This window comes from Seriola dumerili, unplaced genomic scaffold (assembly GCF_002260705.1).
Source record: "Seriola dumerili isolate Sdu_G_001 unplaced genomic scaffold, Sdu_1.0 BDQW01000149.1, whole genome shotgun sequence".
Lineage (NCBI taxonomy): Eukaryota > Metazoa > Chordata > Actinopteri > Carangiformes > Carangidae > Seriola > Seriola dumerili.
In genome coordinates this window covers 15,197,113-15,216,684 of record NW_019174404.1, presented here as the reverse complement: position 1 = coordinate 15,216,684, position 19,572 = coordinate 15,197,113, and the positions used below count along the sequence as shown (strand labels likewise).

General features: G+C 41.0%; 1 protein-coding gene across 1 annotated transcript in view; it reads left to right on the top strand.

Annotated features, from left to right (window-relative positions):
* Window positions 1–19,572, top strand: part of dlgap2 (DLG associated protein 2) — a 161,906-nt gene that overhangs the window by 73,243 nt on the left and 69,091 nt on the right. The window contains 5 exon segments of the mRNA XM_022751077.1: window positions 10,369–10,405; window positions 10,487–10,499; window positions 13,446–13,472; window positions 14,458–14,463; window positions 19,533–19,548. Of these exon segments, the coding sequence (XP_022606798.1) occupies window positions 10,369–10,405; window positions 10,487–10,499; window positions 13,446–13,472; window positions 14,458–14,463; window positions 19,533–19,548 (99 nt within the window).

The following is a 19,572-nucleotide window of genomic DNA, read 5'->3' as shown; positions in this document are numbered from 1 at the left end:
CCCTCCATGTTCCCCAGTGTAAAATATGAGCACGGCAGCCCTATAAATCTGGACGGGAGATAATGAGAGTTGGTCCCCTCAGTCCAGTGGGCCACCAGCCAGGCTTGGTGCCAATGACATCATCCTAAGGGAGAGCGGGTAGATTGATGAGTGTGGTGACACTGTGCCATCGCTTCTTAGTCAGACACACACTCACACAGACACGCACACCCACTCCAGCCCATTTATGAAGTCTTTGCACATGAGAAAGTGTGTGTGTGTGTGTGTGTGTGTGTGTGTGTGTGTGTGTGTGTGTGTGTGTGTGTGTGTGTGTGTGTGTGTGTGTGTGTGTGTGTGTGTGTGTGGTGTGAAAGGACACTGGGTTCGGCTTTAAAATAGAGTTATTCTTTATATTAACATGGTCTTAGACTTTTTTGAGTGAAACAAACAGTGAATAGTGACTTCCTGTGTTTATAGTGTCTATAGTCTGAGTCATCCAGTGAGGCTTTAAACTTGTAACTTTTAATGAAAAGTTCAGTTCACTGATTTTATGATTCTTCTCTACTTGTGCCTGTTAGACTGTATTTTAACACTTACCATTATCTACTGATTAACCACAGTTGCTGCTGCTCAGTAATTTAAGAAAGTTATATAATCTCATTTAAGATTAACTGATACACTATCAACAATCAAATATATTGAGATCATAGCTTGGTAGAATTTGATTTTTTTTTTTTTTTTATGCCAGTGCTGATATGAAAACTGGGGGTTGTGTTCCAATACTAAGGCACCACTTATTTCAATGTGCCTTACTGAGAGAAACACAAACATGTTTTTCAAGAAAGCCCTATTTTTCATTTACCAAAAGAAGCTGAAGCTTTCAAATGTTTCATGTTGTCGAAACACAAGAAGCTGCACAAGAACTCTGCCCAAATAAAACAGCCCTAAAACTGGCAAAATGTTGAATCAGATCGGCAACTGTCAGATCAAAGGGAGCGTAAACAAGGTGATCTCACCGGACATTTGACGCCAGCTTCTGGTGTTTGACAGCATCAGTGCTGCTCTCTCTGTTTACGTCCAGCCTGAAATATCACAACAACACTATCACATGGATTGCCATAAAATTTGGTACAGTTATCCACTGTACCCAAAGGATGAATTCTAATGAGTTTATTGATTCTCTGACTTTTCATGTAGCAACACCGACAGGTCAAAGTTTTCACTTATGCAGTGAAAAGTCTCAACATCTACCGGATGGATTGGCAAAGACAAAAAGAAAAAAGAACTTGGTACAGTTAGCATTTAGCTCACAACTGCTTGTATGGCTGTAGATTTGATAGTTGTATTGATACTGGTCAGTAGAATTATCATACATAGCCAATACACAGCCCTAATATGTTCTGCAAAAAACGTTTGTCTGGCCATGGGCCTGAAAATCAGATTTTTCTAAAAAGTTGACAAATTTTGTCTGTGCCATGAAATAAATTTCAACCCAAATTACTTACTTCAATCAAGTCTCATTTTCTTGATGCAAATGGAGTGATTTGCATTAGTCTGCCTTGTTCCATAATTGAAAATTACTGAAACAAGGACAACATTGGAAACAAATAGAGTCATTTTTTTCACTAGTTTCGAGAGGCAAAAAACACATGCCTGCAGAGAACCTACATGCACACACACACACACACACACACACACACACACACACACACTGCATCTTTCCCCCTTCTCCCACTTTGTCCTTTCTGTGTCTTGTTTCCTCTGTATCTATGAAACCAAAATGTCTGAATGAATAAGAATAATAGACAGTAGCCGCAGTACCACTGTCACTGACCTTGCTGATTACTTTCATGCTTGACAGAGTCTCTTTTCTGCTTCTTTGTCCACTGTTATTGAGCACAATGCCATGTACATGTTGAAGGCAATGAGCTGCAACAGAGGTTGACAACGATTACACTTATTGATTCATAGAAATAACAGTTATGAGACATCATCCCCAGAGTTTCTCTGTGTGATTCATTACATTTATGATTAAAAAGCAAAAAAGCAAGTCTGCAAGTTGGGAATCAATTCTGCTTCATTTCAGTCACTTCAGGAAGTTGACTTTCTTGGATATTTACATACTGAATGTGGTTTGCTGTACTGGAAACAATTTATGTATCAATTATATAGAGATTACAGTACATGCTGAGTCATTACATCGCAGCTACAGGTATAAAGCTACAACAGGTTTAATCTAATGGTTTATGTTCTAATAAATCCATTGAACAGCTTTATATCTGTTTTAAATATTTATTTTTAGCTTTAAAAGAAGGCAATAAACATGCTTCTTTTCCCCTCCGCCTACCATTTGTTATTGTGAAACGCAAAGAGCTTTATCTCTGTCTGCTTTTCCATATTTTGTGTCACTTTGTGACACAATACTTTATTAAAAGTTTTACCTACCGGCAATGTTATATGCAGTGAAAGATGGGGGGAGACGTCTGTCACGTTCTCTGAGACTGATGATGAAATGCTTCACATACTGCAGTACAGGGGGTTCAATTGAATGGGAACTGACTGCAGCATAAGATGACTGACTCCCAGGTGTCGAGACTGTCATATAACATAATACACAGACGTGCAGTGTATCATGCTTTTAGTGTGGTTTGATTTGCACATTGAGGAGCTCTCTGGTTGTTAGTGAGAGGCTTTAAACCTGTTTGAACCTGCAGGTAGCTTCAGTAATGTGACTGTCAAACCCACTTCAACTCCTGTCACATCTCTGTCGGATTCGCATCAGCTGACCTTCGATACGCTGTGGACAGCTATAAATAACCGACTCAGTTCATGTCCTTGTTTTACACTATTTTTGCAAACACAACCACATAAGTCAGTTCGGATGTGCGTAATGCTGAAAAAGAGTTTAGAGAAAATGATGATGAGTGAATGGGAAAAGGGACGATGGAATGAGCAAGAAGGATGTGCAGATGTAGGGGAAGGAGAAGTTAGGGACATGTCATCGATGGCGACACCCCCTCTCCATCAGCAGTTGTCAATATGGTCATCTACGGCTGCTGATAGATGCTCCAGAAAGACAGAGGGCTGCCGGGGCGTGAAGGAGGCCATCAATATCCTCTCTTGCACAAGTCTCTCTGTCTATACACCTCTCTCTTCCTCTTTGGCCCACCATCCTTCTCCATCTGTCCGACCTCACTTGTCCTTCTCTTTTACACACATCCACCTCTCCTCTCCTTCCACCATCCACACTTCAACACAGTTTAGATGCAGCAAATCACTCAAATACAGTCTCAGACTTACACTTAAATCCTCTCCTACTCCCTAAAATATTTATCTCCCTCTTCCTTTCAGCTCCCCTCGCCTCCCAGGAGGTGAAAGAAACCACCTATAAATCTGACCCAGGGCCCTTGGGGTTGATGGAAAAACGATGGGATGTTTTACCTCTTCCTCTTTTTATAGACCTTGTCCTCCCTTCGTCCACCCAAATCCTTCCCTCCCTTCCTTCCTCTGTCTGTTTTTTCCCTCTTATCACTCTCTTGCCACTGTCAGGCTGTGGCTCAGAGACTGAGCATGCTAAACAAAATGTTGCTTCACGTGTGCGAACGCCCACAGTGAGGACACAGTGTGTCTACCCACACACTGTACTACGGGACAGTGTGCATGCAGACACAGGCACACCAACAAATACTTGTACTATAGATAGAAAAAGGCACACATGCTGTACATATATGCATACACATGAACATGCATTTTATATATCTGTGCACTGTATGTAAGTACTACTTATGCAATTTCAAATGCATCTACTGCACTTTGCATACTTAGAGTTAAAGTGCTTAGTGGAGAGCACATAAATGATTTAACTCTCTATACAGGTGTTTCAGGTTTATGAGATTCCATACCCACTCAAACACTCAAAAAACTGAATAAGAAACTTTAAGAAGTGCACTTACTTACAAATGAAAACCAACTTACCGCAGTGGTTTCACTACTCACCCTTTTCAGGCAGTGAGGGGAGTGAAGCACTACTTTTCAACCTGGTATTAAGTTGCTTTTCAATGTTATTTAAGATTAGGTCAATAAGATCATTAGATACTGTGCAAAAACAATGACTGGTCAGCCCTAAGTGACCTGATAGTGATACAAGGGTAGATTCAAATAGCCATTTCCACTTTGACTCCACTTCCAAGTTTGCTGATACAGTCTCTTGTCGTATTTTATCTTTGATTCACCCTCGCTCTTTTATTTGCAAACAGAAATGTATAAGTCATCCGGGGAGCAAGCTTCTCATTTTTAGCTGCTTTTACAGCCTCTTTTTCTAATTGCCATGACAAATGTAACTGGAGGTAGATTATATCAGCTCTGGATAATTACTGTTTAATGTATTCAAAGGCCAAAGTGTAACTTTTGGCTCTTGTCTCTGTACTCACCCACATAGTGTTTGTTAGACAAAGACTGCGACTGCAGTTAAACGAGACCAATAGAATCGTCTCTAGTGAAACAATCAGTTTTAGCTGTTAGAATCACCTGCTTAAACTTTCTTGTCATATCAATATTTAATGTTATGTATATATATATATATATATATGTATATATGTATATATAGTGTAAAAACAGTAGGGTACACCTGTTATTTCAACATGTGAGATACATTTACTCAGCTTTTTAAACTTTATGATTCTTGTTTGATTTGGAGATATAGGGAACAAAAGTCAATAAAAGATGATTACAAATCTCATGTGAACTTTTAAGTTTCAGTTAAGATGTGTGTAATTCAAGTGTTGTAGAGTAAAACTACCTAAATTAAATTAGAAGATCCAATACTGGATTCTGATGTAATAAAATGCCATGTAACCCCATCTTTCATAAAAACCCTGAAACTCTGAAAATACCCATATTTGCTGATACAATCTCTTATTGTATTTTATCTTTTATCCGTCCTTGCTCTTATTTGCAAACAGAAATGTAAAACTCATTCAGGCAGCAAGCTTCTAAAACTCAGCCTTGTGTGATACCCAACAATCTGATGAGAAAAGGAACAAAAATCACACTAGCCAATCTGCAATATAGCACTGGGAAGAGGCTGCCACAGGGGAAAACTAGAGACCATCTTGTGATGGGATCACATCAGCTGCGACACCCGTCAACATGTTGACGTTCCAAACCATGAGTATTCAGTAGTTATTTCTACATTAGTACACAAGTATTCAGTACTCATAGGTAGGACCACAACCTTTAAACTCTGACTTCATTTTGATCTCAACCACGTACCTTTAAAGTTTCGTGGCTGTATCTTGTACGGTTTGACACTATCACAGTGACAGAATCTGTCCACAGACATATAAACCCCTGCATTCTCAAAAACACCTCTGTGCTGTCTCCAGAACCACATTTTGCTATGATGACACACACAAACACACAGAGACTCACAAAGTGAATACAATACCAGACACACTGTCACAGCTGACTAATAAACCCTGACTATTCTTTCAGTATGTGCTAATGTAGCTGTATATTAGTTTTTCGTCCATTATTTGTACCAGATAGATTAACTGTACAGATTAAACACAAAAGAAACTCTAAGAAATCCTCTGCAGCTGCGTTAATCCGTATTGAGTATTGTAATAAATCTCTTATTGCAGTAAGATGTGCTTGCTTCAAGCATCAGTGGCCTGACAGCCACACATGGGCACGCACACACACCGATTTTGTGAATAGACAGGGGATGTGTCTTGACATGTGATGGCTTTTTACTCGCCGCAGAATGACAGTGTTTGTGACTGAAGGTCGTGCTTAGATCCCTCCACTCGCGTCACACTGAACCGCCCACTGCCGCCTCTACGCAAAGCCACAGGAGCCCACTAAAAGCTTTTTTTTTGTTTTTATTAACCATTTGTTCTGGTGCACCTTGTTTTGCAGCTCCACAGTGGTAAAGCTGTTTGTAGTGTTCTCACAGCATCTTCATCCACAGAACTGTGATGGCTGGCTTGATTTCAAACACTTGCTGTTTGATGTCAGACGCCTGCTGTTTCCCTTCTTAGACATTTTGACAATAAGCTCCTCATTTTTGCTCTGTACTGAGGTTCTGACTTCCTGTCTGAGTTCTCAGATTTATAATCAAATTTTAATACGTGTTTCTGCTGCTTAATATTTTGCTTTTATCGCACTGATTTTTGAGTCTGTGTGGAGGACAGTTTTACCTCATGGTAAACTAAAGTTTGAATAAACAACCATAAACTCTGAAATTACCATTTAGTATTATATTTTATTTTATGCCATGATGCAATAAATAGAAACACTTAGATCTGGTTACATGTTTATGTTTATTTAGTGAGGTTTTGCGGTGTTAATAGGCTTATTTGTAGTTTTTTTTTTAACTTTTGACAGAGTCAAGATAGCTGTTTCCTCCGGCTTCCAGTCTTTATGCTAAGCTAAGATAACCAGCTGCTGGCTGTAGCTTCATATTTATCAGACAAACATAAGTTTGGTATCAATCTTCCCATCTAACTCTCGACAAGACAGTGGAAAAGATGATTTGCCGAAATATCGAATGATCTTTAATGTAAACCTCATTCATTGTGATTCATAAATACTGTCTCCATAAAGTATCATTGGTGTTGCGAACATTCATATTTAAAACCAAGCTAGTGCAATTAGCCCCTGAGGAGGCAGGCAGGGCTTATACTGCCAGGCTGATGAGTTCTCCTCCAGCTCTGTGCTCAGCACAGCCTCTCCTCTGAGAAGTGCTAGATCAGCTCCAGGGGGAGGCTGCGTATGCGCAGGGGGCCCCGCTGAAGATGGATTGTGCCAGTCAAGGGGAAGGTAAACTGAAACCGGAGACCGTCCACATAGATGAGGCTAGAAGCTGAGGGAGTGTGTTGTTCTTGTGATTTGCTTGAGTATAATTGTGTGAGTCTGTTTATCTACAGTATGTGCGTGTGTGGTCATGGCAGTTCGTTTGTGTCAGCGCACATCTGTGTGAGCAGTACATTACTGTGCACTTCCCTGTATTTACTAGCTATTGACCCTGTCCCAATAAACAGGCCTCTATTTGACTTATGTCTCAATCTGTGTGCTGCCCAACTCTGAACAAACAAACAGACCTTATGGGCTGTTCCTCCAAGTAAATCCCAAGCCATTGATGAAATGCACCAACTCCTTCAACAAAGTTATTATGCTCCATCTCACCTTGCTTTATATAACCTTGTGTGCTTTCTGAGAGACGCAGCAGTCTTGTGAAAAAGCCAAGAAGAATTTTAGCACTAGCTAATTAGCACCTGTATCTCTCACACATCATGTGATCAGGAGAGAAAGAGAGAGAGAGAGTGAGAGAGAGAGAAAGACAAGAGGGTAAAAGAGAGATCAGCCAACGAAAAGGTGTGAGCAAGCCACGCTGATATGGAAATGAAGGCTTTAATTATAGATGAATACATTATCAGATCAAGGCTAAGGATTTGTTCTCAGTGTATGTTGTGTTTGGAGATTGATACCAGGGGACACCTCAGACCCCTGTGAGTTTCTATGTTAGTTTACTCACAACCAACAAGAGGTCAGCGTTGAGATTTGCTCTAGTTTTTCGAGAAACATGCTAACTGAAACCAGTATTCTGAAATAGACTGACATTTTTGGACGTAAGTTAAATTGCATAGGTGGGTCTGCATTTGTGGATGATCCCATGAAGTATGATAAAAGTAATGCTGATTAACTCATCAGTACAACAATAAGTGTACAAGTGTACTACAGGACCTTGTGACATCACTGTCAGCTTTGTAATAGGTTACTCTTTAAGGTTAGAAAAATGTCCTTATCCTCATTTATAATTATTGTTAAATTCTGATTGGTAGGTGGGGATATGTGGCCTTTTTCCAGTATAGCTCTACCTACTTCAAACCAGAAAGAAAAGCACAGAATTAACCACAAAGTTTGGGGTGTTTAAGTGTTTTAGAAGAAACATTTTCAGAGCTTTTAAGGTATTTTAGCCATGCTAGCAGTGTGGCTATAGGAATAGAAGTACAATCTTTTGTCTGGATTATAATGAAAAATGGTCCCCTGAGGATGAATTATAATAACTTTGGCCCTTCACCTTTCTTCTTGCACCATTTAAGGTCAAATACTGGATATAAGAACAAACACCTGATAAACTTGATGACATTCAGATAAGTCTCAGCTGTATTTTGCTAACTAGCAAATGTTGGCACACTAACGCGTTGAGTAACATAAAGAACGTGAAAAAACTGATGAATGTCAACATTTTAGCATTGTCATTGTGAGCATGTTAGCATGTTGCTGTTAGCACTTACCTCAAAGCAAAACCTCGCAGAGCTGCTAGCATGAATGTACAATAATCTCAGATTACAGATACAGATTAAAAGTTAGTGACTCATATTGGCAACAAATTCTTCCCCCTTGTCCTCAAAAGCAGAGCCATAATAAGTTTAGTTGATGACTAAAGGCTGGCAGCTGCTTTACACCTCCAACTGAAAAGCAAATGAGAATTACCCAAGAACAGTTCCTATACTGTAAAAACCGCCTGATCAAAATCAATATGGGCTACACACAGGGAAATTCAAGAGTGCTTTAAATTAAAACAGGCAGGACAAACTAATAGAGCCAATTGCTTTGACTCTGTGGAATTATACTGTAGGGAGAGGGAAGTAAAAAAGACTAATTAAACCAGTAAATTCTCTCCAGGCTTCAGCCGTCCGCCACTGCACTGCCAGCCATTTGTGTGTGGTTCTATCCCACAGACTCCAAGCACCGCCTCCCCAACAAAGCAATAGAGAACAGAGATCCAAATAAAGTTATAGAATGCAATTACTTCTCCAAAGTATCAATAACAGCTGGATTATTTTAGTGGAATTGTCTTTACAGTGCTCTAACACTGTATGGTGTTTGCAGTGTTCTCAGTATGTCTGGGGTGTGGTGTACAGAACAGTCTGATAGCAAAGAAAATAAACTGAACCTTAGGAATTTTTTTTTTTTCTGTCAAATGCAGCCATGGTGCAAAGGTAGGATCCAGCAGGCAGTTTTGTGACAAGAAGGCGGCGAGGCTGTGACACTGTACAGTTTGTGCAGACTGACAGCTACAGCAAACCCTTAAAAGTGCTCTTTCATTCATCCGCCAGTCTGCCAAGCTGCCCTTGCTGCCCATGAGCAAGGTCATCTGGGGAGAGGGAGGGAGAAATGGCAGCACTTTAGTGTTTTGAGCATTTACGGTCATCTTTTATTGTATTGATGTACCTCATGAATGTAGGGAATTGAACAATCAAAGGAGCTGTGTCACTGTTTTACCAAAATAAGACAAGTCATGAGTCCAAGGTTGCTGCTGATCTAATGAGCCCCTAATTTAATTGATTAAATAAAGGAGAGCCTTGAAATAAAAATAAAAAAATCAAAACAATGTGGCCTCTTTTGGCCATTGCTACATCAGGGAGGAGAGACAAACACCGACACACCCCAGCTGTTTTGGGACGGTCTGTTGAAACCAAGCCCCGAGGCCATAACGCTCATTTTCATCGTCATTCTGTTCATTATGCCCAGTGTCTGTTCCTGCAAAACAAACCCATTTAATAATCTTGTTTGTTTAAAATAAACTTGGAGCACTTCTTGGAGGTTGCCTACACGCTGTTGGCTCCTGGGAACGACTGATACTTCATTAAAAGTGACTCCCATATGTTGATTTAGATTTTGAGGCTTGCAGTACAGTGTACTGTTATGTTTGCATGAGATTAATAACAGCTTATTAACAATAGGAAAATAGCAACTTATCTTCCATGTTTACATGAAAACGCATGATGCATGTGGAGCTTGGTATATCATTAAATTAAGGGACCATTCATAATGTGAATGATAAAAATGATGGATAGCGTGCAATCAAAAATCAATTCCTCTTTTGCTTTAATTTCAATGTTGAGTCTCACCCAGTTTTGTGTGTTCATATTTTTTGCCACGCAGCATCTCTCACACATGGCAGTGATGAATTGAAGCAATATGATGTCTCATTTTGTTGTTTTTTTTTTTTTTTCTCCCCCCCTTTGACGCCTGTCTCTGCATCATTTTATCTTTTTATGCAGCCGCATGTGGCTGATGGTCATATTATGCATGGTGGCTGGGTTTCTATTATGTTGCACATGGGTACCGCTCTGCAAGTAGGCCTACATAAGGAGCAGAAAATCTCTGTTGTTCTCCATATTATTTTTTCAGTTTTATTGTTTTTATTTGTTTTCGACAAAGAGAGAGAGAGAGAGATGCTGAATGCTGAATAGCATTTTTACATACAAGGCGGTGATGCTAATGTTTGTCCCCACACACACACATGCACAAACATAAACTTTCACATATGTGTTGCCTCTATTAATCTGCTGTTGTCTCTCTTTGGTCCTTGTTTAGAATCACAGTGCACACTGTGTGGTGAACCAGAAGGTGAGTGGGCCTCGCCATTCCCCAAAAGCTCTTGTCATCGTCATCTCCCGGCTTGTTGTTTGCTGTTTGGGGAGGGTGGGAAGAGGAGCGGGGGCGACGCTTTGCTGCAGACACACTGTTCTTCAGTCTTCAACTCAGTAGAGCAATGGCGCAGGCCAGTTTTTAGGTTCCATGTAAAAAGAATACACTATATAAAGATAATGTCCTGGCTTTCATTCACTGTAAAGCATTCAGACAGCAGCCCTGCACATTTCAAACTATCACAGGTGTAGAATGGACTAGGTCAACAAATGTAATTCCAGGAGACAGCCATCTTTGTGCACTTGAGGTTACACTTACTGACCTGACTGATTGACGGCATGAAGGCTGAAGGACACATCTTCAGAGTGCTGACTAACCACACTTGCTTCTGCTTCACATCTCATTGAATGTTATGATTTTTGTGTACACATTTTAGTTTTTTAGATTTTAGTGTTCATGCACTCATGCACATGTGTAATTGTGTGATCATGCGTGTCCAACATGATCCAGATGTATTTGAATGGCTGAAAGCTGCTTAGCTCTCGAGCCTGCCACTACATTGTAAGTGCTCTTCTCATGCTACTGACACCGCCTAATCCTCCATTTCCAAGTGCAAACCATTCCCATATGTCTCCCATTTCATTCCTAAAACCACAGTTCATCCCTCTGCATGGATTATCATTTTTCAAGGGGTGATTATTCCTTTTTGGTCCCCTTCCCATTATTGCCCAGGCGTTTCCTCTGTTGTAGCTGTAGTCGGGTTTCATATGGCAGTCTACTGTTACTGACAATCTTACTAAACAAAAGTGACCAGAAATTACTGTGAATACAATAGGAGCTGACAGCCTTGTTTACATTTTGCAGTGAGAGGGGTGAATCTAGAAATAAAGTATAAACATGTTCAGTGACAGGCTCAGTGACAGATATGATATTTCCCTCTGGACTTAACCTTGTCCAGGAATCAGCTATGTGCCTCTAAGCCCAATAAGCATTATTCAATGTCTCAAAAATCAATGGGGCTCTCTCTTCTTTGCTTGATTGGATTAAGACGTAATCAAATCGAACGCGATAACTGTGTGCCTGTGACCTTCCCGCTGAGACAGGCAGAGAGAGGAGGGAGGAGAGGCCTGAGGGAAGGACGGGGAGTGTGTGTGCATCCGTGTGTGTTTACAGTGGTTTATGTGTGCAAAGATGTGTGGAGCTGGGCAGAAGGGAGCTCCCAAGGCACCTCCATGCTGTTGCTTCATGTTGCACAGAGCATCAGGGCCACAGGGCCACAGAGCCACAGGGAGAAGCATGGTGTCCCTCAAACCTCAAAAGGCAGAACAGCCCCGGAGAGAGGGTGTGTGTGCGTGTGTGTGCGTGTGTGTGCGTGTGTGTGCGTGTGTGTGCGTGTGTGTGTGTGTGTATGTGTGTGTGTGTTCAGAATGATTGTGGAAAGAAAGAAGGTTTTTTTGTGTCTGTAGCTCTGTAGCAATCCTCAACATTTCTTTTGAATACTGACTGAAATCTGTTGATAACACTGAGTATCTAAAACTGTTAGTTAATAAAACCTGACATTCAGTGCCTGAAGAGATTGTCTTTATACCTACAACATTAAACACTGATGCATTTAAAAAGAGCGGATTTGTGTTAAATAGATGAACAGATTTTCTAGAAAAATATGGTTAAAAACTGTTTTGGTCTCCACCACCTTTGTAGAAGCTAAATGCTCCTCTTTATTCACTAGATAGTGGTTAAAATTTAGAGCTGCCCCAACCAAAGCTTTTCCTGGTCTTTTAGTAGTCATTAGTTCAAGCCATTAGTCGACTATTCTCCATATGCTTTGTTCATGATATTAATTTAATTATTTAAATGTATATTTTTGTGGGGGAATCAGAAAATGCTTCAAGTCCAGGGCTGTGAAAGAATGTTATGAGTAATATTACTAACACTGTGCTACATTACAGAGAAATACAAAATCCTAATAATGAGCCTTTAAAGGTTCTGTAAACGATCATCACTGCCACTAGATCAGCACTAGACCAGTAGCATCTCAGACCACAAAAACTCTTCGTCCGGCAAAGCTCTAGCCTCCCGCTCCCAGTCAGTGAGGTGTTATGAAGACCAGTGAAAGCGGCCACTAAACACACAATAAGGAGCACAACTGAATAAAGTTACCTTGTGTACACAAGAGCCAACAAAAAACAACCTAGCCACAACCATTAGCCCATGCTATCTTATCACAGTAAGCTCCACAGCAATGCTGGCAGTAAGCCTGTTAGCGATAGCAACATTTGCTGAACAAATTCATGTTATTGGTAACAGCAAGATTGCTAACATTATCATGACTTCTGTAGCTGGTCACTGATAAAAACCAATGTGTAACATTAGGCAGCCCTCAAGTTAATTACACAAGGAGGAGAAAAGCCAGTTCTGAGTCAAGCTGGAGCCCATATATCTCCATCTTGATAAAGACGGACCAGTCCGGCTGAGTGTGGACTTATACACCGGGATCAGCTGCACAAATGACAGAAAAAGATACTGATGGAGCCGGTAAAAACTTAAAAAACTTTATGGATGTTTTGCTGAAAACAGTTGCCTGCTACACTTGAAAATTAGGTTGATACAAGAGGTGAGAGTGAACCAAACCAGTAAAGGTACAGGTCATAAAACCAAAACAAAATATAAAAAATATAAAAACTATTCGAGATTAAAGATTAGTGCAGCTTTAATTTCCTCAGTGTAAAAAAAATTACTATTTTGTAATATTTTTCAAAACTGAGGTATCACGTTGTCACTGCTGCTTGAAATTAAATAATATACCCAGCCCTTATCTCTCTGTTTGCACTGGGAATTGTTGGAAAGGAATTGAATGCATTTACAAGGCCGACCAAGGCCTTATTGCCTGCAGGTAGTTGCTGTCCTGCGAGAGAGACAGAGAGAGAGAGAGAGGGTGTGTGATGGTGTGAGGCAGGAAGTCAGAAAGAGATTGAAGTGCAAACATGCACATTTGCACATTTTGTCTCCCTGTCTTTGTGCAGAATGCTGAGCCAGGGGCAACATGTCCTGTTGAGACCCTAACCCCCATATCCCTTAACACATATACATCACATAACACACACACTAACACATAAAACATTATTGGACACAATCTTGGGTGACAGCATAATATGAAATAGATATTTATAATTTTGAAGGGTGTAAAGGGATTTCAGTTAAGTGTTTTCCAGTAATAGGTTGTTACAAAGTCCTAGTGTATAGTTTTATGGAATGTGTTTAATTAAAGATTGTTTCTACTGAGTAATTTGTAGCACTTAATTCGTCATGGAGCATTTTCTTGCCATACAGTGCACAATCTGAATAAGAGCTTGAAATGCTGAAGGCACGGCTGCTCAGTGAACATAATGAATAACTCCTGTAGAATATTTGTGTTTAGATTATTTCTTCAGTTTGAACTCTCCATGCAGTAAGGCCAAAGGTACTGTTCTGTTTTGTTTTTGTTTTTTTTTTTTCAAAGATGCACCAATTACCGCTTTTCCTTGGGTTGTTGGGTGAAATGGACCGTGCCCCAAATTTGAAATGAAGTACAAGAAAACACGGCGCCAAACAGTGGAGAGAAAAAAAACCACCCAACTGAGAAAGAGAAACCTTGTGACATAAAATAACACACTTTTATGCAGCGTAGAGAAAAAATGAGAGGACGTTACTGTGTCAGCTGTGTCTGTAAACTGTTCTTGCTGCAGAGAGAGAAATCAGAGGTCTGAATAATAGCTATTATAGAACAAGGGCAGGGAGGACACTTTCATAGACAAGGCGGCCTTAAATCTAAACATTATTGAAAAGTCTAAATCACTGGACTCACCTTGACAGCCGCTCTGTGACTTCAAACCACAAAACTGAAATTATTAGCAAGAGTCATACCCAGAGAATACATAATACCGCTAATGAAAATTCAAATAAGCCTAGTCAAGGTCTGACATATGGTGTCGTTGTCATTTCGCATTGCTCATGTGGGGGACAAAGAAATCACAGCTGTTTTAGTGTCAAAATAAGGGCCCCGTCCTTCGGCTGATGCATGGACAGTTTACTCACCGACAGCAGGAGCAAATGCGAGACGGAGCGCTTCATCATTAACCGAACCTTCACTGAGACCCTGAACTTCGCTGTGAGGGAGAGAAGGAAAGAAAATGGTTGAGACAGAAGGGGGTAGAGGGAGGTGAAGTGTGAGATGCATCAGGGAGGACAGAGAAAGAGGGAGAAGAGAGTAAAGGGTGACTGGACAACATTGTCTCCCAGAAATGTTGGTCATATACTACTAATCTGTGTAGCTAGTTACGTTTTGATACAAATTCATGCATTTTTGTACCTCAGGGAAATCATAGTGAGGCGCTTGGTGTGGATGGTGGGCATACCAAGCATTTCACCCCCATCTTTCAAAAGGTGTAGGGTGAGCAGCGCATTAGCAGAGCGACAGCAGCAGCAGCAGCAGCAGCAGCAGCAGCAGCAGCTTCGGTGCTTGGTGCTCCATGTGTGTCCACACAGGCGCAGTAGGTCAGAGCTCTGGGTCAACTGCATTTTACAAGCGCTCAGTGCCCAGTAAACAATACCTGTAGTTACTGTAACATTTACAATCGCTGTAGTTAGCATAAAAATACACTTCAGGTCACGTTTATGGGTGTATTGTGCAAGTAAAATGCCAGCCATGATGTGGCTTGTGTAGAAAGCTGGATTATATAGAATAGGAGCTTATCTGTTCCATTAAACTTGTGTGAGATAGACAACTGAAAAACATGTTTGTTTGCTTTTTGTAGAAATGCAGTAAAAATGTTTATTCATGCTTTAGCTGGTATGAATGGATATTGCGCTGCAAGGCATATAAAACGAATAAAAAGCAGTTTTAGTAATAACCTTTTATGTCTTGGATGGTAGGTTCATTAACAATGTTTTCCCATATTGATAAAAAACAAAATCCCAGTAGCATTACATTTCTATCAAAACATATTTGCCCTTGCAAAGTAGCAGTAAAGGTAATTTCTAAGAGAAGGGGTCAGAGAGATTGAAGAAAAGATAAGAAAGAAAAGACATTTGCAGAATGAGAACATAAGACGAGAGACAAACAGTGACAGCATTACTCCCACCCAATGTGTAGAAGTCACACGACCAAACATTCAGCGAGACTGAATCGAGCAGTTCAGCTCAGCGTGGTGCTTATATATTGCTGTTGCTGTTTTTTTCCATAATTCCTTGACGGCTCCTCCCCAACTCCACTGAATGAATGTGTGTTGGCAACCAAGCGCCTACATGTCACATAAGTCAGTGTACTGAACTGTGATCCATTAAGCAGCAAGCTTTCATCCATACATTCAGCCCGTGTACTTCATCAGCGCTGTTAATGGATGCCTCTCAGTGACGTTGTGGTGCACAGACTCCTCCATACTCAAGCGTCGTATGTATTCAGGCCCCTGTAGACATTTCCTCAGTCGGGGGGGGGGGGGGGGGGGGGGGCATCTTGGAGTTATAGGTAATATCATTACGCCCTAATGCATATTCTCCCTGTGCCCAGATACACTGTCCTATATTGAATTGGGCAGCATGGATTTTTAATTTTCAGGAACCCATTTACATTGTATGTTGGCTAGACGGACAGGATGCACGCCAGACTGCTAGCCAAGGTCAGTGTCCAATATAGGGAAGGCTTGTTGGTAGGTGTGAGGGGAGTACTGATGCTGTGCCTTATGAAACACAGAAGCGCAAGAGCCTTGATAATGCACTCTGCCCTCATGCAATTTCCATGTGCACTCTATTTCTGGTTGGCTGATAAAAAAAAATTTGTTGTGTTTTTAAAGTCAAATAAAAAAAAATTAAAATTCATTTTTGGTAAGAAATCAGAATAAGCAGAATAATCAGTGGTATTTGTTTTGTCCTCTGTTACTTGGTCATGTTTTTAATTAGCAGTAGAAAGAAACTGATTATTTATTATTCTGAAAATGTCGTTTACTTCTCCATTGCTCACTCCAATCTGTGATTTGAACATTCCCTAGTTCACGCTCATGGTTCACAATTTTGTTCACGGTTCCCAAAAAATGAACTAGTTCACATTTATTTCTTACGTTTTTTTCTTTGTTGTTGTTTTTTCAGTGAGCTGCTCTGAGCTTTTCTTTTTCAGTAGAACCTCCTCCTACCCATCCATCCCCAGCCCCCAACCATTGCCATTTGCCAAACTAAATGAATTACTATATACTACTATAGACTCACAGATAGAGGTTACTTTTAAAAGCCAATAAAAACCAATGTAAGTATATGTTTTACCACTTAAACAAAGTGTCATAAAGCAGCATGTAATTCAGCTCTATATATTCTTTTTTTATTGTGCAGAAAGGCACAGCCACATAAAACTTATAGGAGGACTCATAGAACTTAAATATAGGAAAATGGTAAGAGCATCAGTAGCTTTGACTCTCCATGTTAGCGCTGTGTGTTGAAATCTCACAAAGCTGCAGTTTCTGCTTTTGATGCTCAAGTTGGCATATTCAGAGACCTTTGGCCTTCAGCTTGACAAGTCGTGTCTCTCAGCTTAAATCTTGGGCTGCAGCTTTCCCGGCCTTTGCCAGCAGATCTGGCCGTGCTCCATACACCATACTGTACACAGTCAAGGAGCCAAACAGCCTGACGGCCAACAGTGCAACATTGGATTGCAGTTGCCGTTCTCAGCTCTGGGAGGCCGACACAATGTTTCAGGGGCTTAGTGTTTGAGAGGATGGCAAAGCAGTAGCTTTATGTCACTAACAGCCGTCTGAGAGAGAAAGAGAGCGAGCGCGTAGAGAGAGTAAGAGGAAAATATAACATCTGAAGATTGCCTGCAGCTGCCCAGTGAAGTGGGATTAAGAAAACATGCTATTTAAACTGCAAGCAATTTTTTTCCTTCACCAGGCGGCAAGGAAAAGTGCAGCAGGCAGTCAATCTTTTGAGCTTATCATCAAGTAACCAAAGTTGCTCTCTCAGCTTTCTCCACCCTTCATTCTGTTTTGAGTCGCAGACACACACAGAGAACCACAGAACCGCCACTTATTGTCACTCAACACACTTTTTTGACGTTTTTCCTCTTTTCCGCTTTGATATTTTTACACTTAATATAACCCTTCAGTACATTTGAAATGAATTTTTAGTGTCCCGGGGAGAGTCTTTCAGTTAGGTACGTGACATACAGAATCTTATCAGGCCGATATAATGAAGGAGGCTGCGAGGAGAAAGTTGTGGCAGATTCCTGGCACTGTCCCAGATATTCCATGCCATCTAATCTAGCTTCAATTTGAGTGCAGGCATGACAAATGTGTGGGGACGTATCTGTTCTGGAGATTGAAATGGAACACCTCTCTCTTTCTCGCACTCTGCTGGCATCGATCTGTCCGGCTCTGACGCTCCAGTAACGCTAAAATCAGTGGCTAGAGTAATGAGAGGGCAGAGATACAGACACCTTACCAGGTACAAGTTAGTGAGAGGCCTTCAGCGGCTTCAGCAGAAGTTCAGATCAGAGGTACTTTCTGTCTTTCTCGCTCCACCACGATCAGTATTTTGTTTCCGCGGAGTGACATGAGAAACCGCAGGCTGCGGGTGAGAATAGGAGCTTTAACCGTGTGTGTAGGTGTATGTGTGTGTGTTTCCCAGGTGAGTAGCTGTCCAGGTTTGGCTGTAATGGCTGCAGGGGAGTGCATACGGAGCAGCTTTGCTCACAGAATCCGGGGATAGCGAGGGGAAAGCTTGACATCACTCCAGGCGAAAGACTGATGAGCAGCAGAAACATCGGGGGGAGGTTTGAATCAACTCAGACGGGAATCTCTTGGATGAGCTTTTTGTGAATGCTACCATTTATGACTCATTTAAAAAGAAACACAACAAGAGCTAGTTGGCAAAAAAAAAAAAAAAATACTTGTTTTCTGTTTCATTGAGATGACTCAGAGAATAATATATCTCCAAATATTTGTGTCGTTATCGCCCATAAGCATTATTGTTCTGAGGCAGAGTACAGTCAATAAAATGAGATTGATACTTTTGAATTCATTGCTGCCTCTAACTTCACTGTGGCTCATCCGCTTTTATTTGGCTCTGGGGGTGATAACATGAGCAGCTGACCATCAGCATGCAAATAGTCTCATTACAAGGAAAGCTCCACGGGGGGCTGTGGTATAACTTGGCCAGGGGAGGTGTCATCTCTCTGCTCCTGGTGCAGACATCATTCAACTCCCATTTGAAGATGGCGGTTAAATGTCAAACAGTCTGCTTGATCATCTGGATACGGCGGTAATGTCTCTATTGGTTAGTTAACAACACTCAAATAGGAAACTGGATAAAACCACCAGATGTTAGGTATTTTTTGGATGTTCAACATCAGCATCTGCTTAGTTCAGACATCACTCCACATAGCTTTGTTTGAGTCTCATTTTCCCCATTAGACGAACACACAACTCACTGGGCAACTGTTGGACTCTTGTTTGAGATACAGTTGCTCACAATCATACTATATCTACCAGGGATGCACCAATTAAGTACCATAGCAATATTTTGCCAATACTGACATGAAAGCAGAGCCAGTAGCAGCCATGACAGTAAAAGTGTACACTACAGTGTTTCCGCCATCAGTTACATTCATTCAGGCAGGAAGGAAGAAGAGCACTGGTACAGGATCAATACTCTGTATCAGCAGAACCGCAGAGCCGAGGTCCTGGAATCAGCATCAGGGGAGGATCAAGTCGGATTGGTGTATCTTTATTTCTACATCCTACGAAGTTTAAATAATTGTGTTGAGGTGTGATGTGGTGACTCACATTGTTGTCTAAACACACCCCATAGTTTGCTGACTGGTCCAAAACATATCCGCTAGACTGGGTGGATTTGCATTGTATATTCTCTATGGCTTAAATCACATAAAGCTCATTTCTCATTTGAGCTTGAGAGCTGTTGTTTGGCTTTGTGAGCAGATGTTACAGTTTGATGGAGGAAGAGTTAAAACTTTTCATTACATAACAGCACAAGTAGCCTCGGTAAAATGCTTTGCGGCCCAGTGGGGTTTTAATTAGCAGTTGGCTTCACCTTTGCTGTACTTACACCGAAAGCCTTTGGTTGCCAGTCAGTAAGAGGAGGATGCAGGTCTTACCTTGCTAGCCTTTTAGC